The sequence below is a fragment of the Nelumbo nucifera genome, chromosome 6, assembly GCF_055504915.1.
Source record: "Nelumbo nucifera cultivar China Antique chromosome 6, China Antique-T2T, whole genome shotgun sequence".
Lineage (NCBI taxonomy): Eukaryota > Viridiplantae > Streptophyta > Magnoliopsida > Proteales > Nelumbonaceae > Nelumbo > Nelumbo nucifera.
This window is the reverse complement of record NC_142654.1, coordinates 66512588-66536757: the sequence shown is the minus strand read 5'-3', so window position 1 is coordinate 66536757 and position 24170 is coordinate 66512588. Positions and strand designations below refer to the sequence as shown.

The 24170-nt window shown below is 43.0% G+C and overlaps 1 protein-coding gene across 1 annotated transcript; it reads right to left on the bottom strand.

Annotated features, from left to right (window-relative positions):
* Positions 1–19725: 19725 nt before the first annotated feature.
* Positions 19726–21057, bottom strand: LOC104606853 (heavy metal-associated isoprenylated plant protein 24-like). The gene is made up of 3 exons (XM_010272251.3): positions 20706–21057; positions 20311–20383; positions 19726–20182 (listed from the first exon to the last, which is right to left on the bottom strand). Exons 1-3 carry the CDS (start codon positions 20892–20894, stop codon positions 19986–19988), a joined length of 459 nt encoding a protein of 152 aa, XP_010270553.1. The 5' UTR covers positions 20895–21057; the 3' UTR covers positions 19726–19985.
* Positions 21058–24170: the final 3113 nt, after the last annotated feature.

Genomic DNA, 24170 nt, shown 5'->3' with positions numbered 1-24170 from the left:
TGGTTAACATTAGCCTTTAAGTCTTGTGCAAATTCATTTTAAACGCTTTAAGTGTAAAATGGTCATGGGGATGGGACGACTGGGTGAAGTCTCGTCTCGATGAAGTCTGGAATCTGATTCGAATCTGATACAACTCGATTATGCTGATGGAAACATGGCAGTCAATCATGAAGACTCGTGCCTACTGACAAACCATTATCCATATCACACCAAATCGCAGGATTGTTAGCCTCATAATAGGAATGGCAACGGGGCGGGATCATATTTGTCGTCCCCGACCCCAATTCCGATTTTGAAATTAACCCCATTTCCGTCCCCGATCCTCGTTGGGGATAAAATTTGTCCTCCATCCCCATCGGGGATGGGTTTCCCATGGGGACCTCAATCCCTAAAATGTCTTTAGATAACAATATTTTTTAAATAAATTTACTTAAAATAAATAAAAAATCTAAATTATAAATAATGTTTTAAATATGTTTTGATATATATAATATAATATAAATAATATACTCAAGGAGGGGTAGGGACCTATCCTCGACCCTGACCTTGACTAGGGATTCCTATTAATCCCCGTCCCCTTCCCTGCTCCGCCAAAGCAATCTCCATCCCCATCCTCTCCAATGATTGTAATCATTTGGCCATCAAAGGCCGTTGTAAATACGATTATAAATTATCATTGATAAGGTGAATAAAGGCATTGAGCTTTATCTGAATTTGATCCCTTGTATTTCTCCCTCTACTTCAGTGGTTGTGCTAACCGGCACCAATCCACGAGGTAAATCTAAACATTCTCGAAGATGAGAAGAGTCTAATATAAGATTGATATCAGAGCCACCCGTGAAGGGATGAGAGATCCATCATATGGATGGTCGAGCCCTGGTGGAAGGTTGGGCGAAATTTCAAAAATTTCTCTCTCCCATCTAGGAATCGCATTCCCTATTTTAGAAAACTACATTTTCAATGATCAATCTTGAACCAAACTGGATCAGATCTGAAACCAAAAGGGAGGAGAGGGATATACTTGATACGGAGTAGCAGTAACTCCCAATGAAGGTGTTTATGCCCAAGGAGAAAACCAAAACCTGCTTCCACTGAAGATGACACAGTGTGAGGTGAAGCAGGATCAGCAGGATGACTCTTCAGCAAGAATGGAGTAGAGGGCTGGTGAGCACGAGTTCAGATTGCTTATTCTACCAAGAACAATTCTTGATCACTCCCACAAGTGGAGATCGAACTGGGTAGGGGCGACAAGAACAGGGAAGAATTCTACACTTTTTTGTGTCTTGTTTGGTGTCTTTTGCATGTCCGCCCTGCTCTCTTATTTATAATTTTAAAGAAACAACCTTCTAATCTGATTAGGAGTTTCCTGATCCAAATCTTTATTTGAATCCGGACTCTTTATGTGATAAGGATAATCCCTTATCTTATCTGTAGTATAAGATTAGCTTAATCCTAATCAAATTAGGAGTTTCCTGATCCAAATCTTTATTTGGATCTGGACTCTTTAAGTGGATAAGACTTATCCTTATCTACTGATCCAAACCCAGATCCGCCCCTATTTAATTAATCTAATTAATCCAGTTTGAATTGGGCTTTAGGCCCATTAAGTTTATGTGCTCACTTAACCTCTTAACTCGTTGTCCAGTTGGCTCTCTTTGTATGGCGTGGGACCCAAACATTGATCTACACATCAGCCACATGAGTTCAACCCAACCTTTGTTACAAGGCCTGGCCGAATTCACTGTAGGAGACAGTGAACCCCTGAGTCCATCACCATGGGCTCTTAATGGGCCCAATATTTACACTAAATGATCATTGGGTCCAACCACTTTATGAAAACCCAAGGACTGTGGGTAGATGCAAGATTAGCCCATCAGGTATTACCCTCAATGGTCTTACACTTAACCTCTCAGCCCATAATGATCAAACACTGCCCGACAAGAGATGATCTCTCCCTCGTCTGCAAGGAACAGTGTTGCACTCTCTACTCACATGGATCCTGGGAATTAAAACCTTTTACAAACATTTTGAAACCATAATATATATATATATATATATATATATGTGTGTGTGTGTGTGTGTGTGTGTGTGTGTGTGTGTGTGTATCTCTATATAAATATATTTTTCAAAAAACAAATTTCAACGGTTGAAATCAACTGCCAACAGTTTAGGTTTCCATCAGAGACCCGATCATTCACTTTGTCCGACAAAGGGGTTGATCCTGTCACTATGATCACCCACTCAGATGAATTCTCGGACTGTCCCAACATACCCAGGTTTTGACCCCCTCTAAGGATCTCACTGATTGGCATATCAAAGACAACCCAATCCGACACCTAGTGCAATGTCATAATCGAGTCTAGGGGTCAGGTGGAACATTTCAGTTTTGCCCATCTATCTCCAAGGTCCAGGGCAATACTAGAATTTTGGTTTGATTCAGGGTTTCAAGAAAACCCACATTGCATGTACCTCAGGTCTCACCCTGGCAGCTTAGACAAGTCACCCCAACCAACTTGGTGGTACATCAGTGTTAGCCTTGGTAGGATAAATTTCCCCAAATTTATCCAACAGGTGTGAAGATTCTAAACTAACACGAATCTCATATGTGTCCAATTTAAGGGTATTACATACAAACACACCATAATAACATAAATCAAACATGTACTTTATTTCATAATGTACATTGGAACTAAGGGCATACACTAACTAACAACCCGGTCCCCTAGACCCCTAGAGGTTCTAAACCCATGGACGAGAGGATGAGCTATTTGGAGAGACATTAGGACAGCATGGATGCCAAACTGACTGAGATCTTGGAGAAGCTCGGGGCGGTGCAGTTCCAGAATAGCAACCTGGTTGAAGGTAGCCGTCGTGCTATGCCAGGGAGCCATAGCGATCATTGCAATGAGGTGAAAGGACCATCACAATCTTAGGGATCTATAGGGAGTTGCCACTGACAACTAAAGCTGGAGCTGCCTCGATTTGTTGGGGGTAACCTTGATGGTTGGATCATACTAATCCAACAATATTTTCAGATCCTGGAGATTCCGGAGGACAAGTGGATTTTTTGTTGCTATCCTCGGGTTTGATGGGTCGGTCGTTGAATGGTACTATTGGATCAAAGACCACCCACCACCCTTAGCTTACATGGAATCCGTTTTTGAGTGCTCTAGACAATCGTTTAAATGGCTTACACAGAGCAAACATTGCTAAAAGGTTCTCAAAGTTGACCTAGTCGACCTTAGTGCAGAGCTATATGAAAGAATCTTAGAGACTCTCTAACAGAATAAAAGGGCTATCGGAAGAATATTTGGTTGGGTTCTTTATCGCATGGTTGAAACAAGAGATTCGAACGGGAGTCGAGATGTTTGAACCAGCTTCACTCGGCTGGGATTTTCGTCTAGCCTTGTTGAAGGAAGAAGAATGGTTGTATAAGCAGCGACTAACAAAGCTAGAGAATCCAAAATGGAAGCCAATAGTTGTATCTCCTCTTTCTAGCTCAACACAGAAGCTATTGGAGATCCAAAAAAATATCACCAGTCGAGGCAAGGGAGCAAAGGGAACAAGGGCTTTGCTACCACTGTGATGAAAAGTAGACCCCTCAACATTGCTGCAAGAAGCAAAAACTCTTCTGGATCATGTTATGGGCCCGGGAATAGGATCTCGTCACGGGTCGGTCCACGGGGAAAACCCTCTGTTTTCCCTTGTTCCTCCCTACTCTTGATGGACCTATCTAGGCGCCCTAATGGTGATTTGTTCAAGAGATCACCTAACTCTCCTTTACTCTCTTTCTTGACTGAATATTCGATATCCTCATTCAATAATGGTGTTTCCTTAAATAGGAGATTACAAGAGTCCTAATCTTAAGGAGTCTCCTTGCTGAATAGGGAGACTTCCAATACTATCTTGCTAAGGATAAGATAAGCTAATCCTAATCTGATAATAAGATAAACTAATCATAATCTGATAACTGACAAGATAAGATAAGAGCAATAGAATAAGATAAGAACAAGCAAGATGATCTAATCTAATCTGGCGGTGGGTCAGGTTCCTGTTGTTGCCGGCAGCGATGGTATGTCTGTCCGAGGAATGCGTCCATAACAGATCACCTTACCAGAGGGAAATGAAGAACTGGAGTCGGAATTGGAGAAGGAACTAGAAAAGTCGTTAGAAGAGGCTTTGCCTGAAATTTCCCTCCATGCAATTACAGGTGCTAGTTCTCCAACATCCCCTTACAATACTGTTAGGTAGTGGGTCTTCACATAACTTTTTAGACCCCAAGGTGGTGGAGAAGGTGGGCTTGCAAGTGGATTCACATCCTAATTTTGAGGTTCAGGTGGCCAGTGGAGAATGCCTACAAGGTTATGGCAAGTGTTTGGGGTTACCAATTCGAACACAAGGAACCACCATCAGGGAAGACTTCCACTTGCTACAATTGGGACTCAGTGGCTTAGAACTATTGGACCAGTGCTTTGGGATTTCAAGGCCTCGTCCTTACAATTCAGAGATAAGCAAGGCACTCATTTGTTGAAGGGAATTAAGAAGCCAGAATCAAAGTTCATCACTACTGAAGCAGCCCCAAAAGCTCTACAAAAGGTGAGTCATATTTACTTATTACAACTCTTGGAAATTGACAAATTGGTTGATACCCAGAGTTTGGATGTTGATGTACGAGCTCTTCAGGAAGAGTATGCTGAAGTCTTCAAAGAGCCTAGTGGACTCCCACCAACCTGCCATTGTGACCATGCTATTCCCCTTACCGAAGAGGGAGTAGCAGTTAATATCAGGCTCTACAGGTACCCCTATAACCAGAAGAGAGATTGAGATAGTGAAAGGAATGATGAAAGGAGTTGTTAGTCCCAGCTAGAGCCCGTTTTCATCTCCAGCCTTACTAGTGCAGAAGAAGGATGATGGTTGGCAGCTTTGTGTAGATTACAGAGGCTTGAACCATCAGCTTTGTGTAGATTACAGAGGCTTGAACCAATAGACTGTTAAAGACAGATTCCCTATGCCAGTCATTGATGAACTTATTGACGAACTCCATGGAGCTAAGGTGTTCCCAAATCTGGATTTATAGGTCAGGTACCACCAGATTTGGGTGAAGGAGAAGGACATTCCCAAAACGGATTTTAGAACTCACGAAGGTCATTACGAGTTCTTGGTGATGTTGTTTGGACTATCCAACTCTCTTGCCCCCTTTCAAGCACTCATGAACAAGATTTTCAAAGAGCAACTTTGGAGGTATGTTCTTGTATTTTTTGACGACATACTAATATATAGTCTATCCAGAGAAGAACATTTGCATCATTTGAGGTAGGTATTAAACATATTATACACACACCAATTGCATGCAAAAATGAGCAAGTGCAGCTTCTTACAAGATAAGATAGGGTATCTAGGACATATTGTCTCTAGTCAAGGAGTGGAAATGGATCCAACTAAGGTGGAAGGGATGTTGACCTGGCCTAGGCCTACCACAGTAGAAGGGCTGAGAGGTTCCTAGGATTGATTGGATATTATAGGAAGTTTGTCAAAAACTACGGAGCCATTACAAGACCCCTCACTAGGTTACTCAAAAAGGGGAATTGGGAATGGGGAGAAGAAGCAGAAGTTGCACTTCAAGGACTAAAATCTGCCTTGACATTTGCACCTATCCTAGCTATTCCAGATTTCAGCAAGACCTTCAGTGGAGAGTGGTGCCAGTGGACGAGGGATTGGTGCTGTCCTTTCACAAGAAGGAAGGCCGATTGCATTTTTCAGAAGAGCCTTACAAGGTCAAGCTCTTAATATGTCTACCTATGACAGAGAATTACTAGTTGTAGTTTCAGTAGTCCAGCGATGGAGGCCATATTTGTTGGGAAATAAATTCAGGATTTTGACCGATCAGAGGAGCATCGGGTATATATTGAAGTAGAAGATGAACACTCCAATTCAGTAGAGACTATTGAGTAAACTTATGGGGTATGACTATGAGGTAAAGGGGAAAGAGAACATAATTGCAAATGCCTTGTCTCTAGACCTGCTCAAAGGTTGAACTTCGGGCCTGACTTTACACTGTGTTGGGCTTAGGCTTCGGGCTGGGCCCATTCAAATTTTGGCAAAAGCCAAGCCCGAGCCCAGCCCATGAACAAGCCTACTTGTCTTGGAAGGAAGATGAAGACACAGAGGTTATGGGTCTATCATCTCCAATGCCTAATTGGACTACAAAACTCAAAGAGGAAGTAGCTACAGATTCTTATTTGTAGAAATAGATCTTGGAAATTGCAAAAGGAAGGGAGAACAAAACAACCTACCGGTATTATAATGGATTAGTATGGAAGAAGGGTAGACTGGTGTTGGGACCCCACTTCTTCTTTCAGAAGGAAATTATTTGATGGAGCTCATACTTGTCCAGCAGGAGGGCATTCTAGGTATGGTAATACTATTTAGAGATTGAGACAAATAAGTTACTAGAAGGGGTATCGAAGAGAGGTGAATAGCTAGGTCAGAGAATGTGAAGTCTGCCATAGAAACAAAATAGAAAATGTGCCCATGCCTGGGCTTTTACAACCACTGGAAATTCCTGAACAGGCTTGGGCTGATATCTCAATTGACTTCATAGAAGGGTTGTCAGTTCCAAACAAGAAAATTGTGGTTCTGGTTGTAGTGGACAAATTGACTAAATATGGTCATTTTCTTTCTCTCAATCATCCTATACAACACTAGAAGTTGCTCAAATTTTTGTGGAAGAAGTGTTTAAGCTACATGGCATAACTGGGACCATGGTTAATGATTGGGATTCTGCATTCATCGGGACCTTCTGGAGAGAATTGTTTAGGCTTCAGGGTACACAACTCAACATGAGCTCTTCTTACCACCCATAGTCTGATGGGCAGACTAAGATTCTCAATCGAACCCTAGAAACCTATTTACGATGCTTCTGTAGCTCCCAACTTCACACATGGTGTCGCTGGCTACCCTTGGCTGAGTGGTGGTATAATACTACTTACCATTCAACCACTAAGACAACATCATTCCAGGCATTGTATGGTTACCCACTCCAACCTTATTTAACCTACATTCCTGGTACCACCCAAGTTCATTCCGTTGAACAATAATCGAAAGATAAAGAATTTGTCCTCAAGGTTATCAAAGAGAGCTTGGCTCATTCTTAAGAGTGGAACTCTTTATCTTTCGATAAAGATAACCTACATTCTTGGGCTAACCTATCTCTATTCAGTTCATATTCAGCTTTGACCAGCTTGCCGATGTCTTTCCGAAGCCCTTGGCTTCTACCCGTTTTGTCTTATTACATGACAAGCTCATGGTCATGGTGGTTTCTCCTTCCATTAGCTTGCGGGGGGCTATCTGATGGTGCGCGACCCAGTCACTCCTATCTGGCACTTACGTGGCTCCCGAAAGGTACCTGAGATGGAGAAGAAGAAGAATCCCCGGGGGCTTGCCCGACAGGAATACTCTGATGCTTAAGTTAGTATTTTGTAGGAGAAGCAAGGAGAAGATGAAGGCTAAGAGTGCAGATAGCGCGAGAGTAGAAGATCATCCCTTTCTCCCTTGATAATAAGCTCCTTATAACAGAAATCCGTTGCATCAGGCCCACTAGCCTTTGACAGGACAAGTATAACCGCCACTATCAGCTTGCCGCAACCGTTACTGGCAGGGGCTAAGGTGGCACGCGCGGGGCCGTCATCGCAGGGTACGTGCTTGTTGAGTGTGAGGCACCCTCTAAAGGTGGCAGGCATGACGCTGTCTGACGAGGGATATGGCTGTTGTCCCCAGATTTGTTGGGTATGGTGGTTGGGCAGGAGGTCTTCCTGCGATATGCAGAACTACCCTTCCGTGAGTTACCCTGTGCCGGACTACCTCGTAAGAGACGAGCTACCTGTGGCAAGCTAAGCCGAGTTGTCTGGCCCAAGGTGTCTTCACCTCGGGGTGTCTATAGGTGGATCGGTGTGTTCCTGTCTGGGAGTGGTCCGAAATCCACTGGGAGAAGCTCGGGTATTAGGAAAGGTTAGGGGGCCCCGAGCTCGGAGGTAGCATGGGGTGCCTTAGCCCCCGGGGTGGCGGTGCAGGCCAGGCAGCTCCTAGCGAGTAGTCTATTTCGTCGAGTTGTCAGGCTCAACTCGGTGGGACCTTCCCTCCGAGTTGCGGTTGCGCCTGCTGTGCTGTCGCACTGAGTCATCGTTTGAGCAAGGTCACACACACGTGTACTCGGGCTACGGGTCGGGCCAAATCACCCTCCATCAATTGCCCCCCACTCCCTGTGCTGGCGGTGTTGACCCAGCACGGGGAGTTCATGTTGCGCTGGGTGGATTTGGCTTCGGCACATATACCGCTTCGTCACGTGTTCCATCCAGCTGGACCAGTCTAGTTCCTAACACGGTTAAAAGGAACCCGGGTCGTGTTCAGCTTACGCGCGGACATCACACGGTTTGGACTTCGCGGACGCGAAAAACGCGCTAAACTGATTTCGCCTCGAGGAACTCGTAGCCGGTTTTTCTAAGAGTCATTAGATCGTTTTGATCGCGACCGTTGATGCTTGGGCACTACGGCTATAAATAGTGGGGGACCCTTGGCCATTTCTTCGCCAGAAAGTCTCCAGTGTCAGTGTTTGAGCTCGCGTATGAGGTTCTTAGCTCGGGGAGTGGCTCGTGGCCTAATCGGTTGTTACAGATAGTATTGTCTCAAGTTGACAATATTCCATACCCGAGGTACTTGTTTTCCTTCGAGGGTCTCGAGCTCGTATGTTCCTTTCCCGAGCACTCGTTTCACTCGGTAAGGTCCTTCCCAGTTGGACCCGAGCTTTCCAGCACCGGGCTCAGGTACCATAAATTTACGAAGGACCAGGTTGCCAACGCGGAGGTTCCGCTTCTTGACCCTGGTGTTATAGTACCGAGCTACTCACTACTGGTAGGCTGCGGTCCTGATGTGCACGAGGTCCTTCGTCGAGTAGATCGAGGTTGGTACGCAGCTCATCTTCGTTCGTCTGATCACTGTATGCTTCTAGTCGCAGCGTAGGTACTTCGGTGCCGTAGGTGAGGTTGAAGGGGGTTTCTCCCGTGGCGGTCTTCTCCGTGGTCCGGTAGGCCCATAGAACACTGGGTAGCTCATCTACCCACAACTCTTTAGCTCGGTCTAACCGTGCCTTCAGTCTGCGGAGGATGGCTTTGTTTGTGACTTCTACTTGACCATTTGCTTGAGGGTGTGCGACTGAAGTAAAGTTCTGTTGGATCCCCATCTCTTGGCACCAGTCTTGGAATTTGATGTCCTCGAACTGCTTGCCGTTGTCAGAAATCAGTACCCGAGGTAACCCAAAGCGGCACACGATGTTCTTCCAAAAGAAGTTTTGGACGTTCCGAGCTGTGATCGTTACAGGGGGTTCAACCTCTACCCACTTGGTGAAGTAATCCACTGCTACTACTAAGGACTTCCTCCCACCCGTTGCTGGCGGGAATGGCCCAAGTAGATCGATGCCCCATTGTGCGAAGGGCTACGGGCTGGTGAGATACTTGAGGTCGGTAGCAGGTTGGTGGTGGATATTGGCGTGCTTCTGGCATTTGTCACATTTTTTAACAAGTTCAATGGCATCTGCCTTCATTGTTGGCCAATAATACCCCTGTCGAAGTGCCTTTTGGGCGAAGGCCCTGCCCCCCAAGTGTCCACCGCATAGACCCTCATGAGTGTCGCGAAGTACGAGCTCGGCTTCAGTAGGTCGCAAGCAATGCAGGTAGAGAAGTGTGTAGGATCTCCGGTATAGCCGTTCGTCTATCATGACGTATTTGGTTGCTTGGCGCTGCACCCTTTTGGCTACATTGCAATCTGCAGGGAGGGTCCCGTGTAGCAAGAAGCTCGCGAGCGGGTCAATCCAGCTTGGCTCTGCTTGAACGACGGGAGCGACCTCCTCTGCCCCCCCGAGATTGCTAGGCCGAGGTAAGTCCTCTATGTACACGGTTCTCATGGTGATGTCGCTAGTGCTGGCTAACCTGGACAGGGCGTTAGCCTCAGGGTTCTCCGACCTAGGGATTTGTTTGATGGAGTGTGACTGGAAGTTGAGCAGGGCCTCTCTGACTTTGGCTAAGTAGGCGACCATGGTCGGCTCGCGAGCTTCGTACTCGCTAGTGACCTGGTTGACCACGAGCTGGGAGTCGCTGCAGATAACGATGTGCTTGGCTTTTACTTCTCTGGTTAAGGCTAGTCCAGCTATCAACGCCTCGTGCTCTGCTTCATTGTTAGATGCCGCGAACTCGAAGCGTAGCGCGTACTCCAGTTTCGTGCCACTTGGGCCGTGCAGGATTATTCCGGCTCCGTTGCCCTATTGGTTCAAGGAGCCATCTACGTGAAGGATCCAGGGCTCCTCATCCCAACTCGCGCTTGGCCGAACTAGGAGAGATGCCACACTGGCTGCTACCTCACGTGGCTCAGACTCAATCGGCCTGAGAGCTTCGGACTCACCCGAATTGGGGACCTCGTGCTCAACCAGTCTGGGATTTTCAGAACTGAATGTGCATTCGGCGACGAAATCTGCTAAGGCTTGAGCCTTTATGGCAATTCGCGGCTTGTATTGGAGGTCGTACTCGCTGAGCTCAACGGCCCACTTCGTCAACCGACCAGAGACCTTAGGCTTAAATAAGACTTGCCTCAGAGGTTTTTCGGTGAGGACGATAATAGTGTGATCCTGGAAGTACGGGCAGAGCTTCCAAGCTGCAATTACCAGTGCGTATGCTAGCTTTTCTATCTCCGGATATCTCGTCCTTGCTCCCTGCAATATTTTACTAACAAAATAGATGGGTTGTTGGACCCGATCTACTTCCTTTATTAGTACCGAACTGACCACTTCGTCGCTCGCCGAGAGGTATAGTTCTAAAACATCGCCCTCCTCGGGCCGGGTTAAGATCGGCACGCTAGCGAGGTATTTCTTGAGCTCGTCAAATGCGAGCTGGCAGTCTTGGGTCCATTTGAACCCTTTACTCTTTATTGCCTTAAAGAATGGCAGACAGCGGTCCGCCAACTTGGACATGAAGCGGCTCAGGGCGGCTATGCGGCCATTCAACCTCTGAACCTCCTTCAACTTCCGCGGTGGTCTCATATCTAAGATGGCCTTAATCTTATCCGGGTTGGCCTCAATGTCGTGCCGGTTAACGATGTACCCTAGAAATTTACCCGAGGTAACGCCGAAGACACACTTGTTTGGATTCAACTTCATATTAAACTTACGCAAAATTTCGAAAACAGAATGCAAGTCTTGTATTAATTCATGCAAAAATTGGGTTTTGATGACCATGTCGTCTACATAACATTCTACTTTTCTGCCAATTAATGGCTCAAACAATTTATTTACAAGCCTTTGAAAGGTTGCCCCTGCGTTTTTCAACCCGAAGGGCATAACCTTGTAACAGTATAGACCGAACTCCGTGATGAAAGCAGTCTTTTCTTCGTCTGCCCAGTCCATCTTGATTTGGTTATGCCCGAATAGGCGTCTATGAAACTCAGCAACTCGTGCCCTGAGGTCGCATCCACCAAACAGTCAATTCTGGGGAGTGGGAAGAAGTCTTTTGGGCAGGCTCGGTTTAGGTCGGTGTAGTCGACGCACATGCGCCACTTGCCGTTAGTTTTCTTTACCAGAACGGGGTTGGCTACCCAGCTCGGGTAATGGGCTTCTCTTATGAAGTTAGCTGCGAGGAGCTTCGCAACTTCCTCGTCGACCGCTTTCCACCGCTCCGGGGCTAGGTTGCGTTTCTTCTGTCTAACAGGCCTAACTACAGGATCAGTATTGAGCTTGTGAGTTATAAGGTCAAGGTCTATACCAGGCATCTCTGACGCGGACGATGCAAAAATATCTAAATTTTCAAGTAAGAAACTTACCAGTTCGGATCGTAGAGGTTTCTGGACGGAAGCACCGATCTGAAGCGTCCGGATTGGGTTTGCGGCTGAGGTCGGAACATCGACTGTTTCTTCCGTGGGTGTAGCTCGTTCTTCGCCTTGCTCTGTAGGCCGCTCCAGTTCGAGGTCATCGGCCACCTTGGTCTTTCCCTTTAGGGCGGCGACATAGCACTTGTGGGACTCGAGTTGGTCGCCCTGCGCTACCCCCACATCGAAGTCTGTAGGGAACTTCATTGCCAAATGATAAGTGGAGACCACCACCCATAGGACATGGGTGATCGGCCGACCTATTATGGCATTGTATGGGGAGGGGGTCGCGACCACCAGGAAGTCGTGGTTGAGTCTGACTACGCAGGGCCATGTGCCAACTTCCACAGGTACTGTTACTTTCCCAAGGTGCTGGACTTCTTCTCCGCCGAAGCCCACCAAAGGAGTGTTCGCGGGCTTCAAGTCACTTCCCTACAACTGAAGCTGGTCGAACGCGGCTTTGAAGAGAATTTATGTCGAGCTGCCCGAGTCAACGAGTACGCACCTGACCTCGAAGTCGTTGATCCTCAGCTTTATCACAAGTGCGTCGTCATGAGGGTAGTGGATCCCTCACGCATCGTCTTCTGTGAAGAAAATTGGCTCTTCTGTCTTCGGCCGCTTCAGAGGATTCTGTTCTTCCCGAGCAGCTTCATGAATTGACGTCCAAGCTGCCGTTGAAGTACAACCCGCGACGATCGAGCCTCCCACTATCACGTGGATGGTGCGCCGAACTGGCCTTTCTTCCAGAGGCTGCTTCTGTGACTGTTCGGCTGGCTTGCTGCTGGACTCGGGAGCGTCCTTACCATGCTCCCCTCGCCGACCTGTTTTATTATTATCATTATTATTATTTTGTACAAAGTTCCTTAAATATCCGTGACGGATGAGCTCCTCTATCTCGTCGCGAAGGTTCTTGCAATTTTCGATACTGTGACCGTGATCTCTGTGAAAACTACAGTACAAGTTCTTATTTCTCTCGTTGGGATTTCCCCTCAGACGGGGTGGCCACTTCACATACGGGGCGTCCTTGTTCGCCATCAGGATTTTGGCCCACTTCGCGTTCAGTGGGGTGTAATCAGTTCGGTCCGCTACAGGAGCTCAGAACGACTGACCCGACTTTGCCCCCCGAGCTGCATCTTTTTTCTTTCGGCTATCCCCTTGGCTGGAAGGCTCTCCTTCCCTTTTCCTCTTCTCGAGCGCGCCCTCACCCTTCTGTTTGATCTCTTCCTCTGTGGCCATAAACCTGTCTGCGAGCTTAAGAAATTCGGTTATGGTCGCTGGTTGGTTGACAACCATGTGCCATTTGAACTATTTATGCGTCACGCCTTTCTTGGCTACTGCGAGGTGCACGACGGGGTCTAGGCACGGTATCTGCATGCACGCATTGTTGAACCGCTTGATATAGCTCCGGATAGACTCTCCCTCTCTCTACACTATGTTGAGGAGGCTTTCTTCAATTCGCAGGCACCGCTTGCTGGTGACGAAGTGGGACGTGAAGGCTTGCGCGAACTGCGCCCAACTTCTTATCGATCCGGGTGCCAGGTTCCGATACCACGTGCAGGCCACTCCTCTGAAAGTGGTGGTGATGGCCACACACATTCATGACTCACTGGCTCTTGCTAGGTGCATCTGCGACTGAAAGGCGTCTACATGGTCATTTGGGTCAAGCGACCCGTCATACTTATCAAGAGGGGGGAGCTTGAAGTCTTTAGGCATTGGGACTGCTAGGAGCTCGGGAGATAGGGGGGATGGAACTGAAAGGAGGGGAGCCTTAGCTTCGCCCGAGCCTACCTCTTCTTTGCCTCCGAGCTCAAGCAGGTTGTGGGTGGCAGATCGGCAAGCTTGGCGCGGCGTCTCTGCTTCTTGGCGGGCTCCAGATTCGTGCTGCTCACCTCCGTGTTGTTAGGAATGGTTTGTGCAGCCAAGATCTCAAACCGGTTCTCCAGGAGCGGGGTTTCAAACTTCGACTGCCGAGGTGATGTAGACCTGGTGAGCTGGGGTCCTCCCGACCTGACCACCCGCAGCGAGACCGGGGTGGCTGGTCTTTCCTGTTTGTCGCGGGAGGAGGCTTGGCTCTTAGGAGGGTTTTGGGGGGCTTCTCCTTGGCGAGAAGGGCGTTTGTCCTAGCGGTGAGACCTAGTCCTCAATGCTTCCTGGCCGACCTTGAAACCGTTTACTTCGACCCTCAGCCTGTCCTTGTCTCGGGCCAGCTCGTTCTTCTCCGCCAATAGCACCTCAATGAAGCTCTTCTGAGCTGAGGCGTCATTCTGAAGGCGGTGGATTTGACCCCGAGCTGTCCTCAACTTGATATGGGCTTCGCGGGACGACCCTTCAGCATCCAGAGCCCGTCTCAAGTTCCGATCGAACTGAAAGGTCAAGGCACGCACGATGGAGTTCACCTGCACAAAGGCAAGACCGGTCAGTCAAAAAAAAAAGGAAAAGAAGAAAAGAAAGAAGTGAGGGAGAGGGGAAGAACCCTTCGCGAAGACCTAGATCAGATATATATATATATATATATATATATATATATATATATATATATATATATATATATATATATATATATATGATATTTTCAGTAAATTTATTATAATCGGGTCCATCGGATCATACCAGATTGTCTCAAAAACCAATTGATTGGATTCTGAGTCTAAAATTATATTCTATCGGATCTGATTTGACTCTGGGTCATTATTTCTTATTGGATGAGCTCAGGTTTTAGCTGGACCCGACCCGCTAACAGCCCTATTGTCACACCCTTTTTTTTAAAGATAAAAGCATTGTATTAATAGAAGGAACAAAATACAAAGTTTTGTACAAATGATATAGATGGAGGATAATGAGATAGCAAAATATGATCCTGCGTAATATGTTTACTCCAATTGGCTATTTGATGCATAGGAACATTATACCTCCTATTAATAGCTAAAAATTGAATAGAACGAAAAAAAGAAAACAGATTTTTTTGTTTTTGTTAACAGTCCCAAAGTCAATCAGTGTAAAGAAGTTCTATTTTGGAGTGCATGAACAATTAATTGAGAATCTGAGTAGATCAAAATATTGGACTTTTCCGGTTGACGCGCATGAGAAATTCCTTGAAAGATAGCAAAAAACTCAGCTTCCTCCATTGATTTTAAACGTTTTCTGCCTCCTGCAACTTGAAGACATTCCAACTGGGTATTTAGTATGATAACACCATAAGTAAAAAGAGAATGATAGGTTTTCCTTGCATCAGTGAATATGAGGCAATCAGTAGATGATTTTACATGTAAACAAAGTTGTGGGGGTAACTCCTGAGTTGAACTTGGATTAGTTTGAGAATCCAAATATCATTAAAGAAAGTATTAACTTTTCGTATAACCCAAACATTGGAAATAGTTGAATCCTTAAAATTTTTTTCATTGCACGCAAACCAAATATAGTATAGAGCAATGGCATACCGGCTAAGAATTTTCCTAAACAGAGATCTGACAGAAATCTTATGATCAAGTTCAACAATGCAGTTAACCCAAGTAGAATGAGATATGTTGTTTAAATTTATATTCCAAGGAGAAACCAATAAGATGGATTGTGTAAAGGAGCATTCTAGACAAATGAGTCAAGGATTCTGGATGATTTTGACAAAATACACAAGTTTGATCTTGATTTCTAAAAAGAATTTTCTCCTTCGCAGGGATATAACCATGAATAATATGCCAGAAAAATAGTTGATAACAGGGAGGGCAAGGAAGGCGACAGATCCATTTAATACAAAATTTGAATTGGTCAGATAATTGTGGTATGTAATCCTAAAGTAAATCTTTGTATGGTACTGAGGATATAAATTTACCTGATGAGCGTTTGGTCCAGATCCAAGAAAAAGAAGTATTTGGTGGGAGGATAGGACTTTTAAGAATCTGAGATATTTGGATGCTATCGAAATAAGTTTGGATTATAGATATATTCCAGATTCCATTACTGATGAGATCCATGAAGGTAAGGTTTGATAGATGAGCAAGAATGGGATGATTAAGCATTTGAAACGTGTTACCATTTTGAATCCAAGGAAATTAGTCAATTTTACCAGTAGATGATTCCAAGACTAAAAAACCTACCTCCTGAAGAAGACTTTGAATTTTTGGCGCAGTAGATTTCCAAAAATAAGAGCTTGAACAAGGAATGGAGCAAGGGAAGATTACATTATTGGGAAGATATTTAGATTTCCATAATTGAGCCCACTATTTGTGTTGTTCATTAAGGTATCTCCAAGCGAATTTCTTAAGGACTAAGTTTACCAATTTAATTTCCCTAAACCCTAAATCGCCAGAAGATCTAGGAAGAGACAGTTTACTCCAAGAACACCAGTGATAAGGATGGAGATTAGTATTTGATTTACCCCACCAGAAATTTTTTATAATACGATCAATAGCAATAATAGTTTTTTGGGGCAGTTGGGCTACAATCGTGGTATGAGTAGGAATAGATTGAAGAACAGATTGAATGAGAATCCTTTGCCTGCTTGACTGATAGCGGAAGCTTTCCAACTATTAAGTTTATTCTTAAGATTACCCAGAATGAACGAAAGTTGGGAATGCTTATTTCTTCCCCAATTCAAAGGGTGACCTAAATATCTAGAATTTTCAAGGAGGTTTTTCATTTGAAGTTGTCTCCGAATCATTCTTTGATGTCTAGGATGGGTATTTTTGCTAAAATAAATGCCTGGTTTCTTTAAATTAATCAGTTGCTTTGAGGCATTTTGAAAGTGATGAAGAATGATTTTAAGGGCATCAAGTTCATCTTGATGGCTTCTTAAAAATAATAGAATGTCATCCGCAAAAAAGTAAATGAGAAATAATAGGGGCTCTAGGTGCTATTCGTAAGCCTTGGAGCTGATTAATGAGAATAGAGTAAGAGACAGAAGAGATAATTCTAGAATGATATGACAAAAGTCCTTGGAAAACTCTTAAGCTTTTAAAACTGCAAGGAGAAAAGACCATTCCAGTCGGTCATAGGCTTTTGCCATGTCCAATTTAATAGCCACATAGCCTATACCTTTTTTGTGATGTTTTAAAAAATGAAACATTTCATGGGCAATAATGGTATTATTTACCATTTGTCATCCTGGAATAAAAGTTGATTGATTGGGGAAAATACATTTATCCAGAACAGTACGAAGTCTATTGTCTGGAATCTTTGAAATAATTTTATATAAGACATTACAAAGATTGATTGGACGATAATCCTAAACTTTAGTATAGTTTTCTTTTTTGGGAATAAGTTATATAAAGGTATGATTGAGACGCTTCAATAGCTTCTTATTTTGGAAAAATTCCTTTGCAAAAGCTATGATTTCAGTACCCATCAGATCCCAATATTCTTTATAAACTAGAGCAGGCATACCATCCGGTCCTGGAGATTTGAGACTGCCTATACTAAAGAGAGCTGATTTGATTTCTTCCTCAGAAGGGATGGCAGTCAGATTCCTATTATCTTTCTTCCTTAGAAATGATAGGGGTAAAAATATTGTCAATAAAGGTTAGATCATTAGATGGTTGATGGGTAAAAAAGTTTGAAAAATAAGAGATGAAGACTCCTAGAATGTCTTTATGCTCTGTCACCCAAGATCCCTGAAAGTTTTTGATACCATGGATTTCATTTTTCCTTTGGCAACACATTGTACTTTTATGAAAATAATTTGTATTTTTATCTCCCAAGTTCAACCAGAGTTGTCTAGATCTTTGTCTCCAAAAACTCTCAATCTGTGATTGTATATCATCACAACTCTTGTATAAAGACAATTCTTATTTGATCCCAGGGGGTAGATTGTTCCACTTGGATTATCTAGGTTTCTAATTCATTTAATTTATGTTGGGGATCAATAAACTTTGACTTCCGCCAACTGGTTAGGTTAGCTTTAAGCCCTATTGTCACACCCGACTCTTTTATGTGGGCGAAGCTAAATACTCCAAAAGGGCTCTACAAGCTTAATGGTTTTAGCACTTCAAGCAACGACATGTGAAACAACTTTTACTTATTTGATTGATAATCCTCAACTGAGCCAGTTCTTTTACCCTGGAGTGCTTAATTGGGCCAATACTGGATCGGCCCAAATCCCTTATATTACTGCAAACGTGCAATGGAGCCCTAGGCTCAGCCATGTTTTGGATAGGATTATAAGGCCCCAGTCCGCACCGCTTTCATGTAGGGATGTCAACGGGTCGGGTTTGGCATAGGTTTGCCTCAACTCTAACTTGACCCTCCAACACCCTAACCCGAAACCAACCCGACTCGGCTTAAAAATACCTGGCTTGACTTGTATAATTTCAAATGTATTTTTTAACACATTTTAAAGACCTGAAATACATTAGTTTAAGTATGGTAATTGTTTTATAGATTCTAAGGTGTTATTTTCTCCATTTAAAAAAAGAAGAAAATCAAAATCAACATATAAATAAATTATAAACTTTAAGCCTATAAAGTTAGAAGTAAAAAAATTGCAAGAATACTTGGTATGTAAGCAGAGTATCATGACCTAACGGGGCGGGTCAGCCAAAATCCGAACCCAATTCGGTTCAAAGAATCAAAACCCTAACCCGATCCTAAACCAAATATAATTGACCCTAACCCGACCCTATAGGATTGGGTCAAGCCGGATTTACCATTTATTAACCCGACCCATTGACATCCCTTCTTTCATGGGAACGTTTCTCTTGTTCCAGACGTTTTGTGGAACAGAAACATGCTTGGACGTGTTTTGTAGGGAGAAACAGCCTGTTCTAGAACAAGAACAGGCTACCAAGAGCTTGTATTTGTCTCTTAGGCTGTTTTTGGTGTTTGGTTGCAATGCAAATAAATTTGCACTGGTGCAAAACTGTGGCAGTGCAAATGATTTAAGTGTAAATTCTGACCTATTCTTATTTCAAATTTTAGCTTATTTTGTTTGATTGCATTACAAATGAAGTAAACTAAGACATGAAATAGAATAAAATAAAATTAAATGAAAATTTGCATTTTTTTATTTGCACTCCCATGCATTTGTATTAGTACAACTAAACACAGCCTTATGTGTGTATGTATACAAATATACAATTTCAAAGATAAGCATGATTTTTTTAAATGATTTGTAATTTCTTTCCTTATTGATTATTCTCCAAATTTTTTTCCGTAATTTTAATTATTTCGTAAATCATGTAAAGATTTTAAAAGTGTGGTATTTTTTTTTTTTTGTAACAATCATTTAATCGTTTTTAAGTGTATTGGTCTAAAGAAAAATCTTAAAAATTAATAGGACTATCCAAACAAACATCATTTCTATTTTTATAGAACAGAAATATGTTCCTAAGAAATAATTTGTCAAACAAATCAGTGATTTTATCAGGAACAAAAAACAGGATTTCTGTTCCAAAACAATAATTTTCTCAAAAACAAAAATATGTAGTAAAGATACCAAAGTGGGCCTATGATATCGTCTTCGTCTTTCTTTTATCTTGCTTCCGTGGCTCCAGGACCTACCACTGATTGGTCCTGGGTCAGTCTGTTTTGCAATCGGAACCCACCACCGATCACTCGCACTTAATAGATTCATTGTCTTTTATTTTTTGGTAGAACAAATAGATCCACTGAAGTAGCCAAAAATCAGTTGAACAAATTAGAGTTAAACCTGTTCTATTTCTATAAAAGACTATCAGAAAAATGCAATGATCGGACGGCTAGATTAAGGCAATGTCTCTGATGGGACTCATTGACTGGTGCGGGGGTGGGGGTAAGAATAAGATGCGTAACAGCCGATGTGTGAGGCCCACCAACCCAAAGCGCTCCCTTAATCGATAAAGATCCCATATTTTAAGGCCGGTTCAAATTTATTTGCCACGTGGCTAGGAAAACAAACACAAAAGAAAAAGTTGTACTAGTAACACTATTTTTAATGTTTACATGTAAATAAAGAAACTTGATATTCGTCATTTCACTCTATGTGAGGAACAAGTGCCCTTTCCTTTTTCAAAGAAAAAGAAAGAAAACAAAAACAGGACAGATGAGAGCAGAAACATATAAAACCAATGAAAAAACGTCAAGCGTTAGTGTATGGTCAAGAAGAAAAGAAAACACTAGAAGAAGCTGAAATTGCTGAATCTCAAGCTTCCATAGCTTGCACTGGCATAGGCATTAAGGAGTTCATTCTGTGCAGACCAAAACTCTGCTTTCAATCCAGCTCTTCTGAGAGCCTTGAGTATCTTGTTCCGATGCGTGTACCCTGTTACAGTAACCTTCTGACTGCTAACATCCACTTCAACCTTCTCAATCCCTGTGTGTAGAGAGATGAACCAAAACATTTGATATTCATCAACTCAACTGCTTCATATATATATATATATATATATATACTGAGATTTGTTCATTAAATGATGATTAATGCTAAAATAACAATCACACCTTTTATTTTTGATAAGCATTTCCTGAGTCTCTTCTCATGTATGCCAACCATCTCCACCTTCAATTCCACAGTCTGCAATGTACCAAAGAAATTGTGTAAACGGGAAAAGCAAATTTGTTCAGATCAAGGTTAATTGTTATTCACTTTTGTGTAGTAGCCATGAATAGAAAATATAGTAAGCAGTGAAAAATGGTTAAATCAATGAGGCTGCTGGCCTCTAGAAGCAAGCCCTCAGGTTATAACCATATAGCTTTGACAATGGAAAATTCAATCTCTCTGACCATGTGAAATTGTGAATATCTCACTCAAGTGGAGTGGACAAAACCCTTGAGATTGAGAATTACAGTAACCCATAAGAAAAAAAAAAAGAGAGAGAGAGAGAAGAAAACCATACCTCCATGAAGAAGAAGCCTAGATTGAGAAATGATGAATTTGATAATGATGATGATGTAGATATTGAGGAGAAGAGGAGTGTGAGGAGGGAAACAAACAGGGACAACAAAATGATTAGAGAACAATTGGAATGAGGGGAGGGAATGAACAGAGGAGAGGAATGTTGGCATATATAGGACGATGGGGACATGAGAAAAGATGGAACAAACAGAAAAGTGGAGAGGTGGTAGGTCTGAGAGAGAAGTAGGAGTATTTGATATGCTTTGCTTTGCTTTTTCAAAGAGCAATGAAAACGAGAAAAAACAGGAAAACGGTTATCTCGAGGGGGGTTTACGAGCTCAAGCTTCAAGGCTCCTCGTCTATGGAAAGCAATGCGAGTCTCCAAGTTTTTGAAATGATGGGCTTTGACGGGTCCAACTTTGCTTTTCTAGACAGGATCTTTATCTTTCAAGTCTAGACACAACCAATATACAGAGAGAGAGAGAGAGGAGTTTGTGTAGTGTACTTAACACATGCACCTTGGTTCTGATGAGAAGAGAGACTCAGGAAATGTTTGTGATCATCAATTCCAGTTCGGATGGTTGTGATCATCCAATCCAATTGATGGAGGCAGGCCCCACCCCACCTCTCCAGCCAAAAGGGAGGGGAGGGGAGGGTTGCCGTTTGTTTTTATTTCTATCTTCATCACGCCTTGTCTCGTCTGTGATTGATGTTCTCATTAATGAAATGTGATTGATCTCTTTGCCCGAACCGCACCGCATTGGGCAAAAGGGAAAGAGTAAAAAAAAAAGAAAAAGAGAATTTTGCCTCACCAAATAAACCGTGGAACAAGTTTGGTATTTTTTGGGTAGTGTTGTTTTCTTGCTTACAATTGCATCTATGCTTACGTGGCAATTTACGGCTTTTAATCAATATTTATTGATAAAAGTTCAGGAATCAGCATAGAGGAGCATTTGATTTAATGACCGATCGGAAAATGAGACTGTTTTGACCATCGATTTTTGGGTTAGTGGTTTGACGATGCAGTTTAAATGAATAATTCATTATAATTTAAAAAAAATGTAAAAAACAGTTAAAATCGTTGTTCGAGCCAAAGGGATTGATAATTCGATCACCTGGGTCAGTGAATTACTAATTAAATTAATGGTTTTTGACAAAAAAAGCAATTCCGAATGAGATGGAGAATCAATTGTTTGAAAATTAGAATCTGCTCGTCACAAGGTGCACTTCATCAATACATGGTGATGACGTTGATGATGAAAATTGATCCGGAGATGGTCCGGTAAAGTAAAGATGCAAAAAATTGGAAGGCGACGTACGGATATTCTCGCATCTTTGATTCTTTCTTTCTTTGTTTTAGCAAGTCTTTGGAGTGGGATTGGGGCGAGGGAAGGATGAGGGAACAAAACAAAAATCCAAGACAGGATGAACCCTCGAGAAGATTCTATGGGAGTCCAGTAACTTGGGATCAGCACAGCAGGCGGTTTGAATCTCAATGGTTTATTTTCTCGAGAATTGCGTCAAGATGGCGAGATTCTGCTTTTTTTTCTTTTTTTTGAAAAAAAAAATCATTGCAAGCTTGATTAGTTTAAGTCTCTGCTTTTGTGTTTGATCATTGATGAAGATTAACTTAAGCCTTAAGTCTTCTTTCTAATATTCTATTTCTTCATAATGTAACATGGGAAGCACTTCCTTTTATGGAGTCGGACAGCTTAGGTTGCTTAACTTAAATTAAAACTAAATTCTTCAGCCAAGCCAAAAGACTTGGAACAGGAGGTCAGTTTGGATGATTGAATTCAGTCAGTGAAACAATAGTTTCCACTTTCCAGCTTGATAATTAGATTTTGGTTAATAATAATTCGAATGTTGGGTTGGCCGGTGAACGTGAACGTGATCCTCTGCGGTCACTCTTTTCTGCCATCTCAACTGGAGTGGGTCAGGTTAATTGGTTGGATTTTGGATGGAGACAATTTTCTTCGTTGAACATTCAAATGATATAGAAGACAAGTCCATTGGGTACGAAGTGTGAACAGTATAGGCCTATTTATATCTTGTGCTGAAACTTAATTAATTATATTATAATTAATTGTTTAAAATCCATCTCTCACTTTTTCTGAATTCTCTTAAATTTATCACAATTTTTTAAAATATCTAAAACTCACTGAGATTTTATTTTCTAAGACTCATCATTGTTACAACACGGTTAAAGTTGAATGACCCAAATTGTCCACGTCAACCTAAATGCATATTTCATAACTAAACTGCCCCTGAATGGTGAATTGGCTTGTTAAACTTTTTTTTTTACCGAAATGCATATTTCATGACTAAATTGCCCATGAAAGTTTTTTCGACCGAAATGCATATAAATTAGCACACTTGTTGCACTTTCTTCAGACTTAATTATCAACAAACAATGAAAATGGATTCCCATGGAAGTTTTTCTCTTCTTCTACTTCTTCTTTCATCCTACTCTTCCTCCTCGTTTCATCTTCTCTCCCATCTCCAGCTCTCTATGATTCCACTCCTCGCTGCAACCCAGCTGACAATGGAGCCCTCTTGAGAATCAAAGAATCTTTGAACATCCCTGACTACTTGACAGACTGGAATTCCAGCAAGGAATGTTGTGACTGGAGCCATGTCAGGTGCGGGGCATATTCCGGTGAAGTCATTGTTCTGGTCCTTGATTCTATCAAATCTCCCTTCAAAATTTCAGCAGCCATTGGTGACCTCTCCCACCTCTTGGCCCTTGCATTCTATGACATCCCCAACCTCATTGGCTCCATCCCTTCATCATTCACAAAGCTTCAGACTCCGGTATCCCTCACCAGACGTAACACCACTCTCTTCGGCCCCATCCCAGAGTTCCTCAGCTAACTCAAAAATCTCCGGGAGCTGGAGTTGCCCTACAACCAGCTTTCTGGCTCAACCCCAACTTCCCTCGTCAACCTCAATGAACTGAAGCTTCTTAGCCTAGGATGGAACAGACTCACCAGAAACATACCCAACTCATTCGATTTGTCGTATAACAATCTCGTCGGGGACGCATCGATTTTGTTCAGGGAGAATGCAACAGCAACGTCGATCAATCTATCTAATAACCAGCTAGACTTTGATCTGTCGAGCGTGAGGTTTCCAAGGAGCTTGAAATCTTTGGATTTATCGCACAAGAAAGGTCATGGAAAGCCTGGAGATGTTTAGTTCAGATGCAATAGCTCCAATTGAGCAAGTTCAAAAGGTTAGGCAGTCAAAAGGTTTGTCAGATGAACGAAAAATCCTGTGAAGGAACCTTAATAGTGTATGTGTTTGTGCATAAACATGAGAAGCAATATTCAAAATGTTCTTCTTCTCAGACCATGAGAGAGGCAATAATTGACCATTCTTCTTCTCAGACGATGAGAGAAGCAGCGGCCGGTGAGAAGTTGCGGGCTGTACTCCAACTGCTCTTCTTTTCAGACGATGGGGACAG

Excerpts from the sequence above, each read along its gene's own strand:
- LOC104606853 (XM_010272251.3), bottom strand. The coding sequence starts at position 20,894 with ATGTCCCCATCGTCCTATATATGCCAACATTCCTCTCCTCTGTTCATT. Across the intron at positions 20,384-20,705 it reads TAGGCTTCTTCTTCATGGAG|ACTGTGGAATTGAAGGTGGA; the intron begins GTATGGTTTTCT and ends GGTACATTGCAG. Across the intron at positions 20,183-20,310 it reads ATGCTTATCAAAAATAAAAG|GGATTGAGAAGGTTGAAGTG; the intron begins GTGTGATTGTTA and ends CTCTACACACAG.